Source organism: Pan paniscus, chromosome 2, assembly GCF_029289425.2.
Source record: "Pan paniscus chromosome 2, NHGRI_mPanPan1-v2.0_pri, whole genome shotgun sequence".
In the NCBI taxonomy this organism is placed as follows: domain Eukaryota; kingdom Metazoa; phylum Chordata; class Mammalia; order Primates; family Hominidae; genus Pan; species Pan paniscus.
In genome coordinates this window covers 131,867,232-131,889,706 of record NC_085926.1, presented here as the reverse complement: position 1 = coordinate 131,889,706, position 22,475 = coordinate 131,867,232, and the positions used below count along the sequence as shown (strand labels likewise).

The 22,475-nt window shown below is 49.6% G+C and overlaps 1 protein-coding gene across 1 annotated transcript in view; it reads left to right on the top strand.

Annotated features, from left to right (window-relative positions):
• SLCO2A1 (solute carrier organic anion transporter family member 2A1) overlaps positions 1 to 22,475 on the top strand; it is a 97,749-nt gene that overhangs the window by 65,022 nt on the left and 10,252 nt on the right. Inside the window, exons 4-10 of the mRNA XM_024928365.4 lie at positions 10,253 to 10,480; positions 11,683 to 11,781; positions 14,100 to 14,236; positions 16,467 to 16,545; positions 16,738 to 16,902; positions 17,988 to 18,177; positions 20,169 to 20,334. Coding sequence (XP_024784133.2) covers positions 10,253 to 10,480; positions 11,683 to 11,781; positions 14,100 to 14,236; positions 16,467 to 16,545; positions 16,738 to 16,902; positions 17,988 to 18,177; positions 20,169 to 20,334 — 1,064 coding nt within the window. The remainder of the gene's footprint in view (positions 1 to 10,252; positions 10,481 to 11,682; positions 11,782 to 14,099; positions 14,237 to 16,466; positions 16,546 to 16,737; positions 16,903 to 17,987; positions 18,178 to 20,168; positions 20,335 to 22,475) is intronic.

Genomic DNA, 22,475 nt, shown 5'->3' with positions numbered 1-22,475 from the left:
TCCTTCTTTCTCCAAAGTCCGTGACAAGCGTTGAGTGGCATGCGCTCAGAGCAGCTTCTTTCTGGGTGACGCTGGCCCACGGGCACCCGAGCCGGGCATGCTTTGAGCCAGTTTTCCCTGAGGACTCCCCAGCCATGTGTCCTCATCTTGTCTAGCAGGATGTCATGACAGGCTTTGTCAAAAGGCTTCTTCCAATCAAGTAACACCATGTTATGGCTTCCTGCTGGGTCAGGAGCCCCATTAACAAAGGAAATGAGGTTGGTTTGGCAAGACTGGCTTTTGATGAGCTCATGTTGGCTCCGCTAACGGTTTTTTTCCCCCCTTCAAAGAACTTCTCATCAGCTTACTGAATAAATCTGTGAACAATAAATTCTATCTCACACCCGTCAGGGTGGGGGAGTACTAATTAAGCTCACATTTCTTTGCATGTTAAAATTAAATGGCTCTGAGCTGCATCCTGCTCCCTCAGGTATGTCTTCCTTCCCTTCATCCACTAAAGAACCAGCTCTGATGATGAGCCGAGCCAGGTGCTGGTGCCAGACCATGTGCTGGGCCAGGGTGTGGGGGTGTGGGCAGTGGAAGAGAAAGCCCCTGGCCAGCAATATAGCACCCTGCCTTGTTGGGCATGCACAGTGAGCCTACCGTCTTGTGCCCAGCTCATTCATAGCACAGCCTCCTCAATACAAGTAGGCATTTTCCCTAGGGCCCCCTCTAGTGCCAAGGTGGCAGTATGGGAAGGGACATCCAGCCTCAGCCTCAGAACTAGTCTTGGAAACCCAGTCTTGAGAGAGGAGCAGAGCAGTTCCTCCTTCCACTGCCCTGAGCTTCTTTTCCTCCACAGATGTGAACTTCTCCAAGCACACTCACTTGTCCTGTAACTGCTTTATTATAATCCATCCATTGCTGGTGACCAGCATTGATCTTACTGGTATCTAGTTTCTGGACCCAGTTTCCAAGTTCTTAAAGGCCTGGGCAACATTGCCTGTCTCCAAGCTTCTCCCATTTCCCTTATCTATTTGAGTTTCTCACAGTTACTCATCTCTTTGGATGAAAATCGATCTCATCGTATAATCACTATGTCCCAGGTTATAATATACTCATTATTTTTAATTCTCATAAGAATATTGTAAGACAGGTATTATATCTGTTTTGAAGACGAGGACACTGAGGTTCATTCTGAGAGGCCTCTGACTATCAAGCAGTAGAGCCAAGATTGGAACCTGATCTGTCTGGCTTCAAGGTGTGAATTTCTTCCATTGCCCCACAATGTGCCCCAGACTGTCAACGTCAACTCATTTTTTCTGCTGGGGCAGAAGACTATGTTCTCCTAGTTTTCCAAGATGAAACTGAGTGCATTTGCCCATAGGAATCATTTTATAAATGGAGGCTTAGTTTAGCTGGAATAGAACACATGTTATTACTGGAGCATTATGGATTAACTAGGCTTTGTGGACTACACTGGAAACCCAATCATTTCTGATTTGCAAACAACCCAATTTACAATCGACTTTGAGATCTCAGATCATGAGTGAGTTTGGGACAGTCTGTTCCAAGCCTGCCAGTGGGTGTTGCCAGAGTTTCAGGAGGAACTGTAGAGTAGCTGAATTTAGGAGATGAGGAAATAAGTCCTTCAGAGTGGAACATTCTGAATGAGGTTCCAGGAGTCGTGCTGATAGTTTAAGGGCTTGGCACCTTGGCCATGATTCCAGATAACTCTCTGGAAACACCCCTGCCTTTCTCTGTTGTTCTCTTATGGATTGCTTCTGAAGTTTGGGGCTTGCTAACCTCTTCCCCATTTGACCCTACTCACCCACACACTCCCAGATGACAGCCATGTCTCCTTCTGAGCAAGGAGGGGATGGGTGGCTCTTAAGAGCCATGACTTGAAGGAGCCCTCCTCTTTCCTGGCAGAAGTCTCCTCTCTTTGCTTTACTAGAATGATGAGAATGACTAGTCAAAGGAAAGCCCCTCTTGCTATGGCCTTCTCTTGTTGCTTGGTCGTTCTAGGGTCCTCTCCCTACCCCAGCTCTAGACCTTGGTGCAAAGCCCTCTCACTATTTATTCCCTTGACAGCTGGAAGGCTGGCCTCAGCCTGGCCATCCCGAGGGGTGGGACGGAGCGCTGAAACATGTGGCTTTGATCACCCTCATGGCTAGACCTTGGCCTGCCCCAGATCTACCCCATCTCTGGAGGTTCCTTTCTAGGGAAGTAGACCTTCCTGACAGAGACTCCTACATTTCTAAAGCTGCTGAGGGTCCAGAATTTAGAACTGAAATTCTGCATATTTAAATGGTGGAGTGAGTCAGAGGGTTGACTCACGTGCTGGTGGGGTGGGGCGGGGGGAACTGGAGGAGGGAAGAGGTCCAGCCTGTTTCTAGTTAACATTTCACAGCCCTGTGAAAACTAGACTGGCAAAGCCAGCCCTCTGGTGTCCTATGGGAAAAAATGTGCTCTGATGAACTTGAGCCTTCCAGAAGGTTGCCTGGGGGAAGATGAGAAACAGACTGATACCTGGCTAAGAAATAGACTCCCCTCCCTCCTCCAGACCCCTCCAAGATAGGGGCAGGTGGCTGTGTTTGGGCAGGCAGTCTCTGGAGGTTGTGGGAGCAGGAAAAGGCAGGCATGTTCCTGACCTTACCACAGGATTTGACTTGGTGGAAAGGTCAGAGTTAGCAACCTCTAACCTGCCATGCTTCTATAAGTTACGTGGAGTAGCTGTGTTCCAGCCTTTACTAGAGTGCTTGCGAAGCAATGAGAGGTTGCTGTTTCTTCCTAATGTGTGCCCGAGTTCCTGAAAGGCTGGAGCTTTTGCTCCAGGGAGGAGAGGTGTGGAGTGGTGCAAAGAGACTCAAGTCCCCCATTCTGTCTGCCAGAGGCTGTCCATTATCAATGTCACTAGATCAGAGGCTGCCCACGGGGTTGGTGCTCATACAAGGTCTTTTTCTTCCCCTTCTTCCTGCCCCTTGAACTCCTATCCCTGTCCTCCTATTTTTTTTTTCTTTTTTAAAATGTGTGTCCTCTTATTTTTATAAGGGAAGAGCTTAATGTTCTAAATTCTAGAAGACTTGGCTGAGCGCAGTGGCTCACGCCTATAATCCCAGCACTTTGGGAGGCCGAGGAGGGTGGATCATCTGAGGTCAGGAGTTCGAGACCAGCCTGGCCAACATGGTGAAACACTGTCTGTACTAAAAATTCAAAAATTTGCTGAGCGTGGTAGCATGTGCCTGTAATCTCAGCTACTTGGGAGACTGAGGCAGGAGAATCACTTAAACCCGGGAGGCAGATGTTTCAGTGAGCCAAGATCATGCTATTGCACTCCAGCCTGGGCGACAGAGCGAGACTCTGTCTCAAAAAATAAAATAAAATAAAATAAAAATACATTCTAGAAGACTCTATTCTGACCAGAGTGAGCTAGCCAGGGCCGCCCACTGCCAAGGGTGTCTCAGGCTTGATTGTCTGGGAAGCCCACACTACATCTGTCTCTGACATAAACACCTGTCCCCGCATAAGGCCAGTTCTGTTAGTGGGCCACTGCTTCTCTGATAGCACTGACCTCGGGGTTGCATTTAACTGCTGTTCCCTTTTTATATGTGTCAGAACTTGATCTGGGATGTGGGATGGGTTTGGGCCCCATTGAGTTGGCATAAGGAAGAAAGTTCTTTGGAAGATCTTGAATCAATTTGGAATGTAGAATAGGCCAAGAGGAACTCAGTAGACTTGGATGTAATTGGGGCCCATTGATTATTTTTAAATACATATTTTAATAAAGGCAGTTTCTGACATGTAATCTGACATTTTTAAAGTTAGTGGTAGCAGTTAAACAATCCCCAGAAAGTTTCACCTCCTGAACACTGCATGAGATGAACTTCATGAGGATTTTTGTTGCCGTGGTGCAGCAGGCAACATGCCGTATGAAGACTTAATAAGTCATTCAATGTTTTTACCATCTTTGATGACCATTAAATACCTTGCAAAAAATGATTTTGCTAGTCAAGTCAGCAACAATGTTCAAATAAATATGTATTAAATAAATTAATGAGAATCAGTAGAATCAAGAACTAGCATTCAAAAAACCCACACATTTTCTGGCCCTTTCTTTTCCCGGTGATGTTTCTCATGTCATGCCCCTGCTATCCTACAGCAGCCTGGCCTTGTGTGTCTACGCACACACCCTCTGGGCTATGCATTCACCATCCTCGCAGCCACTAAGCCCTGCCCCTCATACTATGCATTGACTGCTTCTTGATGGAATCAACTCCCCTCCTTACCCGTCTCAGTTGACAGGGCCTTGCACATTACTCCTAAGTCCTCTAGTGTGTTCATTGCACTGCCCCCTCATGATTTTCACCCTTCTGGAGTTTTCCTTAGGATACAATCCAGGCCCCTTCCCATCATGCACAAGTCCTCCAGGGGCAGCCAGGCCTCACCCTGGAGGACTTGTGTTTGAGCGCCAGCCTCACTGACCTTTATTCATGTTGTGGAATGTACCACCCCCACATCTGAGCCCTTCCACTCTCTGTTTCTCTCCTCCTCACCTCCCCACTCCCCACCCTTATCTTCTATCTATGCCTGTCGATTCTTCTCAGTTCAGAGGCCACTTTCTCCAGAAACCTTCTCCAGAATGTCCTCTCCTACAACACTGGGTCTGCTGCCTCTCTCATATGCTCCCTGGCACCCTGTCCCAGCTTCACATGTCCTGTGCAATATTTTTAAATTGTGGCAAAATATATATAACATAAATTTTACTGTTTAACCACTTTTAAGTGTATAGTTCAGTGGCATTAAGGTACGTTCACAATGCCGTGCAACCATCATCATCATCCACACCTGGAACTTTTTCATCTTCTCAAACTAAAATTCTGTATCTGTTAAACACTAACTCTTCATTCCTATCTCCCCCAGTCCCTGGCAACCACCATTCTACTTTCTGTTTCTATGAATTTGACTTCTTAGATCCCTCATCTCAGTGAAATCACACAGCATTTGTCTTTCCGTGTCTGGCATATTTCACTTAGCATAATGTCCTCAAGGCTCATCTTTGCTGTATCATGTGTCAGGATTCTCTTCCTTTTTACAGCTGTATAATATTCCATTGCATATACCACATTTTGTTTACCCATTCATCTGTTGATTAATATTTGGGCTGTTTCTAACTTTTGGCTATCAGGAATATAGTGCTCTGAATATGGGGGTACAAATATCTCTTTAAGTCCTTGCTTTCAATTTTTGGGGGTATATACTCAGGAGTGGAATTGCCAGATCATATGATGATTCTATCTTTATTAGTATTTATTTATTTATTTATTTATTTATTTATTTTTGAGACGGAGTCTCGCTCTGTCACCCAGGCTGGAGTGCAGTGGCGCCATCTTGGCTCACTGCAAGCTCCGCTTCCCGGGTTCACGCCATTCTCCTGCCTCAGCCTCCCGAGTAGCTGGGACTACAAGTGCGAGCCACCACGCCCAGCTAATTTTTTGTATTTTTAGTGGAGACAGGGTTTCACTGTGTTAGCCAGGATGGTCTCGCTCTCCTGACCTCGTGATCTGCCCGCCTCAGCCTCCCAAAGTGCTGGGATTACAGGTATGAGCCACCGCACCCGGCCCATTAGTATTTATTTTTTTTTGAGACAAGATCTCACTCTGTCGCCCAGGCAGTGGCAGGATCTTGGCTCACTGCAGTCTCTGCCCCCTGGGTTCAAGCCAACCTCTCACCTCAGCCTCCCAAGTAGCTAGGACTACAGGCACGTACCACCATGCCCAGCTAATTTTTTGTATTTTTAGTAGAGACAGGGTTTTGCCATGTTACCCAGGCTGGTCTCGAACTCCTGGGCTTAAGCAATCTGCCCCTCTTGGCCTCCCAAAGTATTGGGATTACAGGTGCGCGCCGTCACGCCCAGCGTCGATGATTCTATTTTTCAGTTTTTGAGGAACCACCCTTCTTCTTCCCACATTGGCTACACCATTTTACATTCTCACCAGCAATGCACAGGGTTCTAATTGCTCCACACCCTTGCCAACACTCGTTTTCTGTTTTTTTTTTTTTTTTTTGGTAATAGCCATCCTGATGGGTATGAAGTGATATCTCATTGTAGTTTTGATTTGATAAAGCAATATTATGGTTGCTTTTTTGATGCTCTGGGTACCACAGTGGACCAAAGGGTTTGTTAGGCACAGTACCTGTGCCTCTCAGTCATGCCCACATCTCCCACCCAAGCAGAGTGCCCACCCACAGCCACTATCGACCAAATAACTGAGCGACTGAAGAATGAATGTAACTGGGTCCAGGTCCTTTTCAGGACTCCGCGTTCTCCTTTTCCCCTGTGACGTAGGTATCACTCATACTGCTGCTGAGGGGCAGCTGCTCAGACCTAGGCATCTAGGCATGGTCCTTCAGTGGCTGAACTGGGAACAGAGGCTGATTCTTTGCATCTCTTTCCAGGTATTGTGATTTGCTTTAAACCGTGCTCCCACATAACTTAGACTTGGTCCTGCCACCCCATGGCCTAAGAGACAACGTGCCACAGAGAGCCACTGTCACACCGAGGGGAATGGCTCAGCCGAGCACACTTGTGAATGACAACAACCTGAGGTTTTAGGGAACTCAGACTTTGTTCATTTCTCCATACACAGTGTACCCAAGATTTGTTTGAATCTTCAGAAATAAATACCCACTTGGAAATGTAGCAGCAGCCCTTTTATTTATGGATGCAAAGTATATGTCCTTCAGAAATGCATCCGTTTGGTCAAAGTTGGCACAGAGAAGTTAGCAGAGAAGTGTGCATGTTGATTTCTTTGAGTGACTGCACAGCTGTGTTGAGTCAGTTAGCCATGCCAGGTCAGGTGGGTTTGTATAAATGTTTGAACACTTCCCAAGCTGAGCAGCTGGCTTAGCTCTCTTTCCCCTACGTGCCTATTTGGTCTTGAGAAGAGCATGGGGCCATGTTACCTGTCCCCCACTCCCTCCAAAGACCAGCATAGCCTGTGCATATAAACTCTTACCCACCTGGGGCAGCAGCCCCGGGTGTCCTGTCTGGCTGCTGCACTGGGGGAGTGACCAGTGAGCCTAACACTCTGCCCACAAGATCCACCAGCAGCCTCTCACCCTCTGCTGTGCTTGGTCCTTCCCTGGAGTCCTCTGAGAGCTTTCAAAGTCAAAATCACCAACATAGAGAGCCACGAATTCAGGGTCATAGGAATCTGGGTCCCAGGCTCCCAGTCCAGGCCTTCCAGCATCTGTTAGCCTTGCCCACTCAGAGCCACCCTGACCTCACCCTGGGATCTGCAGGAGTCAGCCAGCGCCACACCCAGTTCTGGGTGTTGGAAATGGTCCATTTGATACAGATTCCTGAGTGGGAGGGTGGGCCAGACAGCCCCTGTGGTCTTTCAGCAGGAGCATTTTACAATTCTGTGCTTCAGGACCCTTGCAGCATCACTGAGCTGCACCAGCCTTCTTTCAAGACGGCAGACACAGCCACTAGACCTGGTGTGGGACTGGCAGGGTCTGACTTCTCATGCTTGGGCATCTTTTTGGAACCATAGTCTTCTACCTCTTTAATGACACAGAGAATCTTTATATCTAGCCACCTTATGGCCTCTACGCCAAGGGAAACTAAGGCTCAGAGACATTTAGAAACTTGCTCAAGAATACACAGGGATAAAACCAATTTTTATCTTACCTAGGGATAAAGCCAATTTCTTAACTTCCTGTACTGTGTTTATTTCATCTTATTGTCCCAGATTCTAGCACACATCCCAGCAGCCAGCCCCTTTCCTGAGAAGAAGTAGGTGTAAGGTCCCAGCCACCTACAGAGGTCAGAGAGCTCATATGTCTGAAGGTGGCTAGGGATGGAGGAAATCTTCCCATGCCATGTTCTTCCATCCCTGAAAAATGTGTGTTCTGTCTTTTCAAGCTGCCATCAGACTTGATTTCAGTTTGGACTTTGAGTCAGACACATGCAGGTTTGGATCCCAGCTCTACCCCCAAACCAGCCACTTAGGTATGGTCTTATGTAGTCTCCTGCTCACAATAACCCCTGTGAGCAGGAGACCACATACATCACAACCTTGGCACAGGGCCTGGCCCAGTCAGTACATGGGTGTTTGACATTTCTGGTGCTAGGACTTGGATCTCTACAGTAGAGCCTGTAAATCAGAGAGAGGCCCAACACTCCACAGGGGAGAGGTGGTGGTGGGCTGTGGTGGGACTTAGGCTCACCTAGCTCAGGGCAGCACAAGTGAGAATTAAACTGAATCCCATCAGTGTTAAGTGAGCGAGATCGGTGACGTCAGTGATGGGTTGTGGTTGGTGGGGATGGGCAGAGACTCAGCTCCACTGTTGCAGGCCTAGAGCCTAGAGCAGAAAGAAGGGCAATGGGAATGGGACAAAGAAGAAATGGGAGAGACGTTGTTAAGCTTTGGATATATTTATTTGCAAAAACCTTGAATTTAAAAACTTTGTTGCTTTATTTCAAAAGTATTTCTTTTAACACAAAAGAAATGTGTTCATTCCAGACAAATTACAAAATAAATGAGGCAAATAAAAAAAGATCAGCACAATCTCATCACCCAGAGACAGCCATCATCTTCCAGAGGTTTTCTCTGCATATTCAAGTAGTCCACAAACATTTTATAAATTAGGGAACATATTCTTCTCCAACCTACTAGTTACTATTTTTTTATTCTAACAAGCTGTTCCAGCTGTCTTTCTGTGTAAAAAAAAAGGCTACATTTTCACCCCAATTCTAAAAGGTTGCATATTATGTCACCATGTGGTCGGGCCACTCTATTTGAATTCTGCATTGAAAAGCAGGATAACGAACATGGAGTGGGAAGAGGGAGGTACAGAGGGACCCTGACCACAGTCCCTGGCTGCTTGCCTGGATGCTTCCTTCCACGGACACAACTATTGAAGGTCTAGATGACCCTGACCAAACAGACGCCTTGGCTTCCTTTCCTTTTCCTGGGACAGGCTTCCCTGACTGATGGGGGAGCTCCCATGACAGCAACTTTCTAATGTGTCCTGCATAGACACCACCGGAGAGGGCAGACAACAGTGGGGCCAGGCTGGACAAGGCGTGTGCGACTGGGGAGAGGGGAAAGGGCAATGAAGAGCACAAACCCCTCTCCCCAGCCCCACCATCCAGGGCAGCCCTGAGACCAACAACACCGGCAGAGTCCAGTGTGAGGAGCAGGGCTAGTCTACGGCGCTCGGTTTTCCTCTCTGTGGGACTTAGGCTCACCTAGCTCAGGGCAGCACAAGTGAGAATTAAACGGAATCCCATTAGTGTTAAGCGAGTGAGATCAGTGACGTCAGTGGTTTCCATTAGCCTGAATGAGACAGGGAAAGGGGATCTTATGGAAAGGAGCCCTCGAGAACCCCTAAGGCCTTGGAGAGCTGACAATGCTGATTGCTTAGTGTGGGCCAAATTAAAAACAGAGGCATGGAAGCGGCAGCCCAGCCTGGCAAGGGCCACAGCCACAGGAACCATAGTGCCCACAGGCCTCACCCAGGGTGTCTGGGACCCTCACAGAAGGGCTTCGAGAAGCAGCCTCAGCTTCCCCATCTGTAATATGAGAGGCTGAACTAGAGGGTCTTAAAGCCCCTCCAGCATCAGAAGTTCTGGGAGCTTCCCCGGAACGGTAAGGATATTAAATGTCTTTGGCAGTAGGTCTTCCAGTGTGACTTGGTGCTGGGCTCACTAAGAAGCAAAGGCCCTGGGAGTCACAAGCCAGGGACTCAACCCACGTTGTAGGTGACACCAACCCAGTGCAACAGCATGACCTCTGTCCTGCTGAAGAGAACCCTGGGGGCCCAGAGCCCCAGGGCTGAGCACAGGGTGCTGGAGGCCGACGGGCCTGGGCTTTGACCCTGGACCCCCTACTTTTCCAGCTGGGTGCCCCTTTCCTCCACACATGAAGGTACTGACCTCTCCGTGCTCAGCTCCCCACCAGTGCCCATGGAGGAGAAGGCATGGACACTCACGAGAGGAAGATTCCTCTCCACCTGAGAAATAGCAGCTCCTGGGGCCGGGGAGCCCACATTCCACCTCTCTTTCACACCTTTGTTTCTAGAGTCCCTCCTGCTGGCCAGACAGAAGGACGTGGTCCTCAGGAACCATGTCCCATTTGCTAGCACAGCCTCTGGCCAAAGTTGGTCCTTCCCCAAGGGGCCTGGGAGAAAGGCCGGGTTTGGAGGCCAGCCAGTGGAACCAGGAGACCAGGGTGGTGGAGACCAGCAAGCACTCTCGTTGCAGGGAACAACAGCCGCTTGCAGGCCGAGCTCTGCCAGAAGCATTGGCAGGACCTGCCTCCCAGTAAGTGCCACAGCACCACCCAGAACCCCCAGAAGGAGACCAGCAGCATGTGGGGCCTGATGGTGGTTGCCCAGCTGCTGGCTGGCATCGGGACAGTGCCTATTCAGCCATTTGGGATCTCCTATGTGGACGACTTCTCAGAGCCCAGCAACTCGCCCCTGTACATCTGTGAGTCACCGGCTTGAAGAGGGCTTTGGGGAGGGGTGAGGTCCTGATGTAGCACTTGACGAGGCCCTGGGGCACTAAACTGAGGTCCCACCCTCTTTGCTTACAACCCAGCAAATGAGTTCAGAGGCCTGGGGATCAGACAGACTTGGTTTGAATGTCAGCTCCATTACCTCCCAGCTGTGTGATCTGAGGCAAATGGCTGAACCCCAGGGCCCCAGGTTTCTCACCTCCAGGATGAGGCTGATATTATCTGTGCGCTGGATGGCTGTGGGATACATGAGATGGCATATGTAACCACTTAGCTGGTGTTGGGCACTGGATGGACCCTAAACCAACAGCAGCTACTGTTGCTGTCTAGTCCTTCAGGCACAGGCCAGGACACACATATCTTCTCTGAGACATCCACTTAGGAGCAGGTTGGCCTCAAAGAAGCCCATGCAAAGCAGATAGCAGATGACCACGTGAATGCCCAAATCCTTCCCTTCGAACAAGCCACTTTGGGACGGGCGTGGTGGCTCATGCCTGTAATCCCAGCACTTTGGGAGGCCAAGGCAGGCGGATCACCTGAGGCCGGGAGTTCGAGACCAGCCTGATCAACATGGAGAAACCCCGTCTCTATTAAAAATACAAAATTAGCTGGGCATGGTGGCGCATACCTGTGGTCCCAGCTACTTGGGATGCTGAGGCAGGAGAATCACTCGAACCCAGGAGGCAGAGGTTGCAGTGAGCCAAGATTGCACCATTGCTCTCCAGCATGGGCAACAAGAGTGAAACTCCATCTTAAAAAAAAAAAAAAAAAAAAAAAAAAAAGAACACGCCACTTCAAGCATCCTCAGGGCCTATACTCCAGACCACACAGACCACCCCCACAGGCTCTGTGGCACCATGAGCTCCTCCGAGGGCCCCCAGCATCGTACCCACAGGGAGCATCACCTGGCATTTTTAAATGCCTTGGAGCCTGTTTCCTTCCTGGCAAGCAGGTCTCTTTGGAAGTTGGCTGGAGGAAGAAATAGCCTTGGTTCTATGTGTCTTGGAATCTTGAGTGGTTCTGGCCTTGCTGGTGGGAGATGCCACAGGTGTGGGCTTATCAGGCTTGGGAACAGATGAAGTGATATCTCAAGACTCCCCCTCAGCTTGGGAGCCCAAGGCTGCCAAACTCTCTCCATTTTTCTCAGTCTCCTTCCCCTTACTTCCATTTCCAGCCATCTTATTTGCCATCTCTGTATTTGGACCGGCTTTCGGGTACCTGCTGGGCTCTGTCATGCTGCAGATCTTTGTGGACTACGGCAGGGTCAACACAGGTGAGTATGTGCAGAGGACACCCATTCCCATCCCCAGCTCAATAAAGCAGCCCCCAGCCCCCTCATCCAATCAGAACAGAGAATGAAGCTTCAGCTCCAGATGCGCTCTGCCACCTCCTCACTCGCTCACTCATCCCTGCAGTCCCTCGGAGAGCCAGGAGCAGACAGTGTGCGCCTCCTCTCTCAGGGCCCACGCTGGCCACTGTGGGGAACAAGCTGCTGAAGCAAACTCACTTTCTGCCCTTAAGAAGTTTGGAGACCCAGGGCAGGACCTCAGGTGTTGCCACCACAGCACCCATCTTGGTGGCATTAAAAATATTTCTATGGGCTGGGTGCGGTGGCTCAAGCCTGTAATCCCAGCACTTTGGGAGGCCGAGGCGGGTGGATCACGAGGTCAGGAGATCAAGACCACCCTGGCTAACACGGTGAAACCCCGTCTCTACTAAAAATACAAAAAAATTAGCCGGGCGTGGTGGCGGACGCCTGTAGTCCCAGCTACTTAGGAGGCTGAGGCAGAAGAATGGCGTGAACCTGGGAGGCAGAGCTTGCAGTGTGCCGAGATCATGCCACTGCACTCCAGCCTGGGCGACAGAGTGAGACTCTGTCTGAAAGAAAAAAAAAAAAATTATATGGTTCTTTGATTCTAAGATGTTGCTGGTTCTTTAAGATTTAATACGAGCTCTTTTGAGGAAAAAAAAGAAACATCATATAAAATATATACGTGGATGATGACTCACATCCAGAGGGTATAACATGGTGTTTGACTGTGTGGGCACTGGGATGGGACTGCCTGGGTCTCATCCTGGCTCCATCTCTTACTAGCCAAGTGATCTTAGGCAAGTAACTTTGTCTTTCTGTGCCTCAGCTTCCTCATCTGTAAAATGGAGCTAATGATAGTAAAATAAAGTTGTTGTAAAGATCAGAACAAGCCTGATGTATATTAAGAAGTCAACAGTATGAGTTCATATTCTTCAACAAGTGGTATGGATGAGAATATATAGTCCCTAGACACCAGCATAAGTTCTGAGTTAACCATTCAGGGAGCCAGCCCCAGGATGAATGGAGCAAGGGCTTCCTGCCTTTGAGAGTGTGTCCCACACTACCCAGTCTCCCACAAGATGGGGAAGGTCAGCACCATAACAGAGGGACAGGCAAAGTGCTGTAGGGTGGAGAATGTGGAGAATGTGTGGGTGGGATATGAAGTTCCAGCTCGGCTGAAGGGGTGGCTGAAAGGCAGGACTGAGCCAGACTCCAGGAAGAGCACCCCCACCACTGCCCTGCAAACAAGTCACGTCACAGATATCTGGCAGGTGCTAGTTGCAACCAGGCTGCTAGAGCCTAGACTCCCGTCCCTAAGACTGTCAGACCACAGTGCCATCTGCATGGTGTCATTTGGCTGTACTTCAAATGAAAGTAGAAAGCCAGGGGGTGTCTTATGCCTCAGGATCAAGCCATCCCTGTCCTTTTGCTGGCACTCCCCAAATTGGTTCCTGGCTCTTGGTTGCCCAAAGAGACCAGCAACTGAGCGCCCAGTCCACTCAGTGCAGTGCCCAGGGTAGCTTGTCATGATTTGACTGAACCATTCTGCCACCTTCTCCTTCCCTTTATGCCTGGATAGTTTCTTTACACAGAGAAACACAATGGCAGACTTTTACACGTGTGCAAGAGAATTGCCAAGAGAAAGCTGCTCCTTTGGAAGCCAGGCAGCTCACACAGTTGATGGTTGTTTCTTTAGGCTTCTAAGGATTATGGGGCCTCCTTTGTTAGGGATCCATAAAGTTGGGAGGCATTAGTTTAATGGTTAAGAGGGCAGGTTTGCATACCAGGGAGACACAGGCTTGAAATTGACCAATGAAATGGCACTTACTAGCCTTTACCTGAGGCAAGGGACTTAACCCCTTCTATCCTCAGTTTCTTGACTGGTGAGAGGTGGGCAGACTTGCTAGAGAACCCAGTGGAAAACAGATGGAAACACGTGGTCTAGGGTCTGGCTCATGGTGTGCCCTTGTGAGTGAGAGTCAGCTCCCTTCTTCACTACTTCTGCCAAGGGCTGGGAGTTGAATAAGGAGGTGAAGGTACTGCTCCCTCCTGCCCGGGGATTTTCTGATGCTGTGCTTCATGTGCAGTGGCCTTGGTCCTCTGGGAAGACCAATAGCTGGGAGAGGGAATGTTGTTTTGACCAAGAATCTAGCTCATGGCTTGCCTCTTCTGCATCCTGGGAAGAAAATCAGTAAAACTCCCCCTGATCAGAGGTTCTGTTTCCAGTAAGTTGAGATCATGCATTCAACAAACACTTGCACTCTTTGTTTTCTCTTCAGCTGCAGTTAACTTGGTCCCGGGTGACCCCCGATGGATTGGAGCCTGGTGGCTAGGCCTGCTCATTTCTTCAGCCTTATTGGTTCTCACCTCTTTCCCCTTTTTTTTCTTCCCTCGAGCAATGCCCATAGGAGCAAAGGTAAGTTTCCAAGAGCCCATGACTCTACCTGTTGGAGTTGAAGAAAGGGATGTGGGGGTAGAAAATAAATAGAGCTAAAAAGCTGCAGCATGTTAAGCAAATTCAGGGTGAAATCTAAACAAATTTCATGATGCAGGACTTCCCAGAGGCTTTGAGAGGTGAGGGTGTTGGTGAATTTCCAAAAGGTGGTATCTCCTATGTGTTCCCGTACCATGTTAGCATGTCAAGGATCAGGAGACCTCCAGGGAACAGTTTGGGAAACACTGAGCTTATCTAAATTGAGCTAAAGAATTAAGAGCCAATAAAGGCCAAGTCTGCGACCTGGTACAGTCAACTTTTACATTTAATAGGGCCTATCAGTGTTTGAACCTGAAAAACTGAGTAGGAAGGGATTCCTAGCATTGAACAGTGTTGAGGGTGGCTGAGACTGGAGCATATTTTGAGCAGAGGACCTTCCAAGCATCTTCCAGTCACGCCTGCTGGGGAAAGGAATCAGGGAAGGATGAGAATGGAGAGCAAGGAAGAGAAGTCTGGGTAGGGGCTTGATGTTAAGCTGAAGGGTCTAAAGATTGTTCTAATTCCATGAAGTTCTAGAGCACTGCAGTGACTGGGTGGCCACTTGGGTGGCCATATGGCAGCTAGGTTGAGTTTAGGGGGTAGGGAAGGAATGGAGGCTGGAGATCTGAAGAGGCCAGTGCAGAGACCAGGTGAGAGATGGGGAATGCAGCAATGGTTGTCGGAGAGCTGGGACAGGGCAAAGATAAGGATAGACATTCCTAGGGTGGATGCCCAGAAGGACTCAGCAGTGAGCTGGCTTGGAGGAGAAGAAGGAGCTAAAGTTTATGCCTAGGCTTCAAGTCCCAAAATAGAGCTCAATGTTTGACAATGAGGTATATAAAATCTAGGCCCAGCCAGGGGGAGAGGGGCAGGGGTGGGAGGACCTCAGCTTGTCTTGGGGAAGAATTTCAGACGTTGGCTACACATCATGCAGGCGCTGGGGTCAGGCAGACCTGGGTTTGAATGCAGCTCTGCTACTTATAAACCAGCTGAGTTGGCCAGGTGTATAATCTCACACTTTAGGAGGCCAAGGCAGGAGGATTGCTTGAGCCCAGGTTGAGATTGGTGGGTAGGGAAGGAATGAAGTTCAAGACCACCCTGGGCAACATAGTGAGACCCCATCTCTAAAAAAAAAAATTATTTTAAAAACTTAGCTGAGCATGGTGTTGAGTGCATGTAGTCCCACCTACTTGGGAGGCTGAGGTGGGAGAATCACTTGAGCCCAGGAGTTTGAGGCTGCAGTGAGCTATGACTGCACCACTGCACACCAGCTTGGCTGACAGAGTGAGACCCTGTCTCTAAAAAAATAAAAATAAAAAATAAAAAACAATGAACTAGCTGAGTGAGCTTCGCCAAGTTTCTTTGTTCCTAAGCTTCCTCTTCTTTACAGTGCTCCAGCTAATTAGAGTAGCAGTATGGGAAAGCGTTGTGAGGAATGAGACAAAGCGTATGAATACTGGGCACAGGCCCAGCAGGGAGTAAGCACTCACTGAATGGGAGAGCCTATTCCTGGAGATGAGTTCCCAGCAGGATCCTAATGCTGTCAGAGCCCAGGGGCCTTGCATCTGAAAGGTAGTTCAGAGCTGCAGGGCCTTAGGCTGGAGCTGACAAGGTCAGAAGAGGTAGGAAGGTTCCCTGGGGTAGTATACCCAAGAAAGTGCAGGTAAAGGTTTAGGACAGAGCCTTGAGCAGCACTCACCTTTAGGCTCAGGAGGAAGCAAGAATCCCAGAGAGGAGATAGAAAGGGGGAGGACGGTGGGGCTGGAAACAGATGGCATTCTAGATCAGAGTGTCCCAGAAGCCAGTATCCCCTGGAATCTGAGGGTATGGGAGAAGCGTAGCCATGACAGATGGGGGTGAGGGGTGGGGTCCAGGAAGACACCTTTGGCAACAGTCATGGGAAAGTTAGATATGAAATGATATGCCCACAGGTATCGTGGGAGGCATTGGCATAGATGTGTTCTGATTGTCTGCCAAAACACCGGGCTCACGGAAATGCAGGTGCTGTTTGCTTCAGGAGAGCATTCTCTGGATGCCCTCCCATGCACACATGCCTGGGGGGTGCTCACCTCCGCCCAGCCCTGAGCTTCTGAGGCCAGAGACTCAAGGGCCCAGGGAAGGGTGGCTACAGTGAGCCTGGGCCGTGAACATTCACCCCTTTTATTGCCTTCAGAGGGCTCCTGCCACAGCAGATGAAGCAAGGAAGTTGGAGGAGGCCAAGTCAAGAGGCTCCCTGGTGGATTTCATTAAACGTAACTGACCCTGCAGCCCTGGGTGGGCTGGCACAGTGCGGGGGAGGGGATAGTGGCCAGGGGGACCCCAGCCCCTGTGGTGTTGTGTGCGGTAAGGGGCAGTAGGAGCAGAGGGCCTGTAACTGGCCCATCCCCTAGGTGTGCCTGCAGCCCAGGGGTTCTGCCAGAGCCTTGACAGCGGTCTGTTCACAGGGTTTCCATGCATCTTTCTGAGGCTCCTGATGAACCCACTCTTCGTCCTGGTGGTCCTGGCCCAGTGCACCTTCTCCTCCGTCATTGCTGGCCTCTCCACCTTCCTCAACAAGTTCCTGGAGAAGCAGTATGGCACCTCAGCAGCCTATGCCAACTTCCTCATTGGTGAGCCCAGAGGGTGCTGCAGGATCTGCAGGGCTTGCCTGGGCCAGGAGGCAGGCACTCCAGCCACCCATCCAGGGATGGGCGCAGGCCAGACCGGACATAGGCAGGGGCCGGAGGAGGACTGCCCAGGAGAAAGAATTTTAAGGACAGTTTTCCTGGTTGGCAATCTAGAAAGTTCTTGGCAGATTTCTGACTCCTGTCCTTCCAGTCAGGAGTGGGTGGAGGCTGGGGGCTGCCTTCCTCCCTGTAAAGGGGCTGGAAGTCTGACAGCTTCCCAAAGGCCCTGACATCATCAGGAACAACACAGGAAAGAGGGAAGGTTGAATTTGAGGTTAGACAAAATGCCTCTGGGATTTTCTCTTCTTCCCTAGGGACCTGAGTATATTTGCTTTGGTTAGAGAGTATATGGTCCAGTGATTCTCAACCCAGGCTGCACCAGAGGCTCCTCTGGAGAGCTTTACAAAACACAGATGCCCAGCCCTATCCCAGGTTAATGAAACCAGAATCTCTGGAGGTGGCACCCAGCAGTAGTATTTTTTCAACTGTGTTGAGAACTACAGATGTGGTCCCACCAAGTACCCTAGGAAATCACTGGGCCCAACCCACAGGTGAGTTTAACCATATGGAGTTGGCAAGGTGATCAGTGCATGAGATTTGAGGGTGACTCCCGTGCACCCCCTGGCTGGTCCTTGGCTGTGGCTTTACCGCTCTGGCCTTCCATCTCTGACTGGTACATAGGGGTCATCACTCTTGTGTTGCTAACCCCATGCGGTCCCATGCAAAGAGGCCCCAAGGAATGAAATGTGCTTAATAAATGCATATTCAACCCACATCTCTTAAGCTGCAAGAACCCCACTTCTGTATTTTTTGTATAGGCAAGGCAATCCTGTCTCAAGATATTTCTCTAGATGTGCCTGGCAAGCAGTAAATGCTCAGTTAATGTCAGCTACTTCGATTACAATTTAACATACCAAATGTTCCTTCCTGAAGCCACGCTTCCTTCTCAGTGATCCAGCTCAGTGTTTGTAGCCCACATGCAGTCCCAGGCCTGTGCACCTGGATCACCTCCTTCTTTCCACTTATAGGTGCTGTGAACCTCCCTGCTGCAGCCTTGGGGATGCTGTTTGGAGGAATCCTCATGAAGCGCTTTGTTTTCTCTCTACAAACCATTCCCCGCGTAGCTACCACCATCATCACCATCTCCATGATTCTTTGTGTTCCTTTGTTCTTCATGGGATGCTCCACCCCAACTGTGGCCGAAGTCTACCCCCCTAGGTAATGGGAATGAGGGGTAGAGAGATCCCCTTTAATAAGGCCAGGGCTGAGATCTGGCTGTTATACATCTTCCTTCCTGCTTCCTTAACTCTATTCTTTGCTGTACACTTTTTTTTTTTTTTTTGAGACAGAGTCTCGCTCCGTCACCCAGGCTGTAGTGCAGTGGCGTGATCTTGGCTCACTGCAAACTCCACCTCCCAGGTTCAAGTGATTCTCCCAGGTTCAAGCAATTCTCATGCCTCAGCCTCTCGAGTAGCTGGGATTACAGGTGTGCACCACCACACCCAGCTAATTTTTGTATTTTTAGTTGAGGCGGGGTTTCACCATGTTGGCCAGGCTGGTCATAAACTCCTGACCTCAAGTGATCTGCCTGCCACAGCCTCCCAAAATGCTGAAATTACAGGCGTAAGCCACCCCGCTCGGCCCACTTTTGATCTGATCTCTCACGTGGCAACTTAGAAAATCAGGTCTTTAATGGTCTGCTCCATTATAAGAAGAGATCAAAGGCTCTTACTGGGCCACCAGCAATCAGGGTTAGAGTTCTGTTTTCTTAAGAAGCACCAAAAACTAATTTGTTTGATTTCAGGATGAATTTGTAGGGCTGTGAGCCACAGGAACCAGGAAATAAGCTATGTTTAGCATCAGCTCTGTGCTGGCTAGAATTTCAGTTTCATTGAGCTGCTGAAGAGAGATGAAAGGAGACTTGAAAAGATCTGGAGAAGAATAATGAGAGTGATGGCAGACTTGAAAAATTAGGGCAGGTGAGGAGAAGGGCAGGTAAAGTCTGCCTGTTGGTTTGCAGACAGCAATATGGGTCACAGTGTTAACTTTGGCTTTATGTTCAGGAAGAGCTTCAGAGCCCTGTGAGGGGGAGGATGCCAACCAAGGGGCATTTTATTTATTTTTTCCTGGGTGCCACCTGTCAACAAGCTTTTTTTTAAGACTTTGCTTAATGAAGTTGCAACATTTGGAGATGCTGTACCTTTCAGCCCTGGTATTTTCTCTGCTTTTTTTTTTCTTTGAAATGACCTCCTCTGTCTTTGGCGGGTGAAGGAGAGAAGGGGTTTGGGGGAAGGGAGGGTTGCTCGGGGTAGGGAGCTCACCCCTAGTCTGTACAGCACTTCTGCAGGCTGACTGTGGATTGAGAAAAGCCGAGAAGCCTTTGGGCCTTTTGGCAGCGTCCACTGGGAGTTTAGCACACAGCTTTGTCCTCAGACAGGCCTGGACTGTATACCAGTGTCCCTTACTAGTTGGGGGAAGTTGCTTACCTTATCTAAGCTTTGGTTTTCTAATCCACAAAAGGCAAATAATTCACTGTAGACTCGTGATGATTGTGCATGTAAAGCCCCCGGGCACAGTGCCTGGCACATGAGATGAACTCTCATTCGTATAATTATACTAGTGAAATATCTGGACAGTGGTTTGTCAGCCCCTTTCCCAACCCTCCCCAAAGAAGGTCATGAATATCAGATACCGGGGAACAGTGGGAACAGTGAGATCAACCAGTGAAATCCCTCTGGTTGAAGCTCAAGGGGATGGAGTAACTCTGGGCAAGGTCTACATTAAGCCAGGAGACAGACAGCAAACTAAATCCTGGATTGCCTCAGCGGTCCCAGCCACTGTTTTTCGGCTGAAGAAGAGGGAAGGCGAATATTGTCTGTGACCTGCCCATTGCAGCTGCCCTTTCTGGTTGGTTGGTTGTCTTGACGCCTACTGTGGCAAGGGATTCACCAGCCAGGCCTTCCCAGAGCATAATTAGTGGATTTGGGCTCCCAGTGGCAGAAGAAATGGAGAGATGCCGTGACCACTAAACAGTGGCAAATTCACTGTTGGCTCCACCGGCATAATTCAGATCCCAGGGTGGCACTGGCCCAAAAGAAATAAAGATGCACAGACACACTCACCAGGCCAGGAACTCACACTGGGCTGGAGTGTAGGGTTTTTCTTTGGTCTTGCTTTGTTTGACTCCCCGTTTCCTCTTTTGCTGGCAGCACATCAAGTTCTATACATCCGCAGTCTCCTGCCTGCCGCAGGGACTGCTCGTGCCCAGATTCTATCTTCCACCCGGTCTGTGGGGACAATGGAATCGAGTACCTCTCCCCTTGCCATGCCGGCTGCAGCAACATCAACATGAGCTCTGCAACCTCCAAGCAACTGGTAAGGGCAGCCAGGGTCCAGAGGCAAGAGGAGCCCCACAGGATCTTGGAGCTCAGTGCATGCCCTCAAAGACTGTTTCTTGGCTCCAGGATAGGCGGGGCTCCACACACACACTCATTACCAGCATCCTGGCCTCCTCTGAGCCACATCCAACCTCTCTCTACCTCCCTACCCTGGGGTCATGACCAGATGCTGACAGCCCACAGTCAATTAAAGACTGGCCGATGTCCAACAAATTCACATTCTTGAGGCCTAACTGCTCAGAGCAGAAACCAGTCAAAGCACTCCTTCGGCTGAGGCCTTTGAGCCCCATCCTGAGAGATCCTCATGGGCATCTCTGGTTCCTGCAGGCTGGCCGTGGCCCAGATAAATCGAGGGCATTAGGCTTCTGTGACATGGACCTGGAAGGGTAGAGCCAGAAGCAGTAGCTGAGGGCACTTGGTTCAACCCCTCAGCTCCCAGGTGTGGCCACATGGCTGGCCTGAAATCATGCAGCTATTTCGGGCTGACCTGGCACTTGAACCCAGGGCTCTGCCTCAGTCTGGGGCACTTCTATTCAAAGCCATGTATCTTCTGGCCACCAGCTTTCCACTTGGGCAACCTCCATTCACTAGACTCACTTGGCAAAGTACAGTCCTTTTTTCTGTGGCTCCACACCTCCTAGGATCAGCCAGCAGCAAACTGACTTGAGCCATTTGTTTAGTTATTCAATAAACGGAACACTGGGCACAGCCGTGAGTGCTGAGGATGTGATGGTGAACCCATCAGACAGGGTCCCTGTTCTCATGGAGTGTGCATTCTATCAAATCAACACACAGGATAATTCTAGAAAGTAACCCATGCCATGGAAGGACTTAATAGGATGGAGAGTTCCCAGGGGCCTCCGGGAGAGGGTGACATTAGAACTGAACAACCAGAAGAACAGAATTCTATGCACACCAGGAGCAATGCATTCCAGATAAAGGGAGCAGCAAGTACAAGTCCCAAGGGCATGAATGTACTGGGCATGCTGTAGGAAAGAAGAGAAAAGGCCGGGCTTGGTGCTGTAGGAGGAGTGTCACACCCAGCTGGCCAGGGAGCAGGCAGGAGCCAGAGCCAGGCAGGCCAGGCTTAGGAACTGCTGAGCAATGAGAAGACTGTGCAGTTAGTGTAAGCTAGGAACATGCCTTATTCCCTTAAGCCTGTATGGAGGGGATGGGCAAGGCTAGCGCCTACTTACCAACCTCCTCTGAAAGGATAGGGCAAGGCTGCTGCCACTGCCACCTCTGCGGGCGAAGGAGCGTGGCTCCCAGGCAGAGGAAGGACAAGGAACTTGGACAAGATGCTCTTTAAGTTGCCTTCCAGTTGTGGTGGCTTCTGTGGTTTTCTTATCTTTGTTAACTTACCTCTGAGTCACCTACTTCCAGAAATAATCTTGGCAAGTTCCCCATAACAGCATACATACCTCAAGACAAAAACCCATTAGCAAAATATCAAGAAAAAAAATCAGTAAATTATAAAGAAAAAAAAATCTCTATTTAAAAAATCCAGACTGAGGAAAGTAACAGCAATATTTTATATAACTAACTTTGGAGTTTCCTAGGGGCCAAGTGAAGAGGGTGCATAGTTACCACTGTCGGCAGAAGGAAACATACTAGCCCCTTAGTTCCAATATTAGTCCTGTAACTGCTTGGACACTGAAATTGTCACAGGCTGGGCCATCTGACAAGGGCAGCGAAGGAAGGTGGAGACCACCAGACAAGGGCAGTGGCCACCAAAGTGAGTTGGACAACAGTATTGAGCCATATGGACTTGCAGACTTGAGACAGGGGCCTCCTTCTCTGGAGTAGCTTCTAGGCAGGAGTTCCTTTCAGGCAGGGAGCTCCAGCGAAGGCCTGACAGAATCAGAACCCAGGGAATTCCACTGTGTTCCCACTGCCCTCCTACTGCTTATGCCTCCCTCTGCAATAAACACACAAACAGCAAAAACAACAATCTGCAAAACCACCACTGCTGGGCACGGGGGTCCTGGCCCCTGGCACCAAGCTGGGGGTTGGGGGCCTAGCCTGGCAGTGTTCCTGGGCATCCAGAGGCAGATGTGACTTCTGGAGGAGCCCAGCCCATCCCAGAAGATGGTTTCTGTTGCCCAAACAGTGACAGAG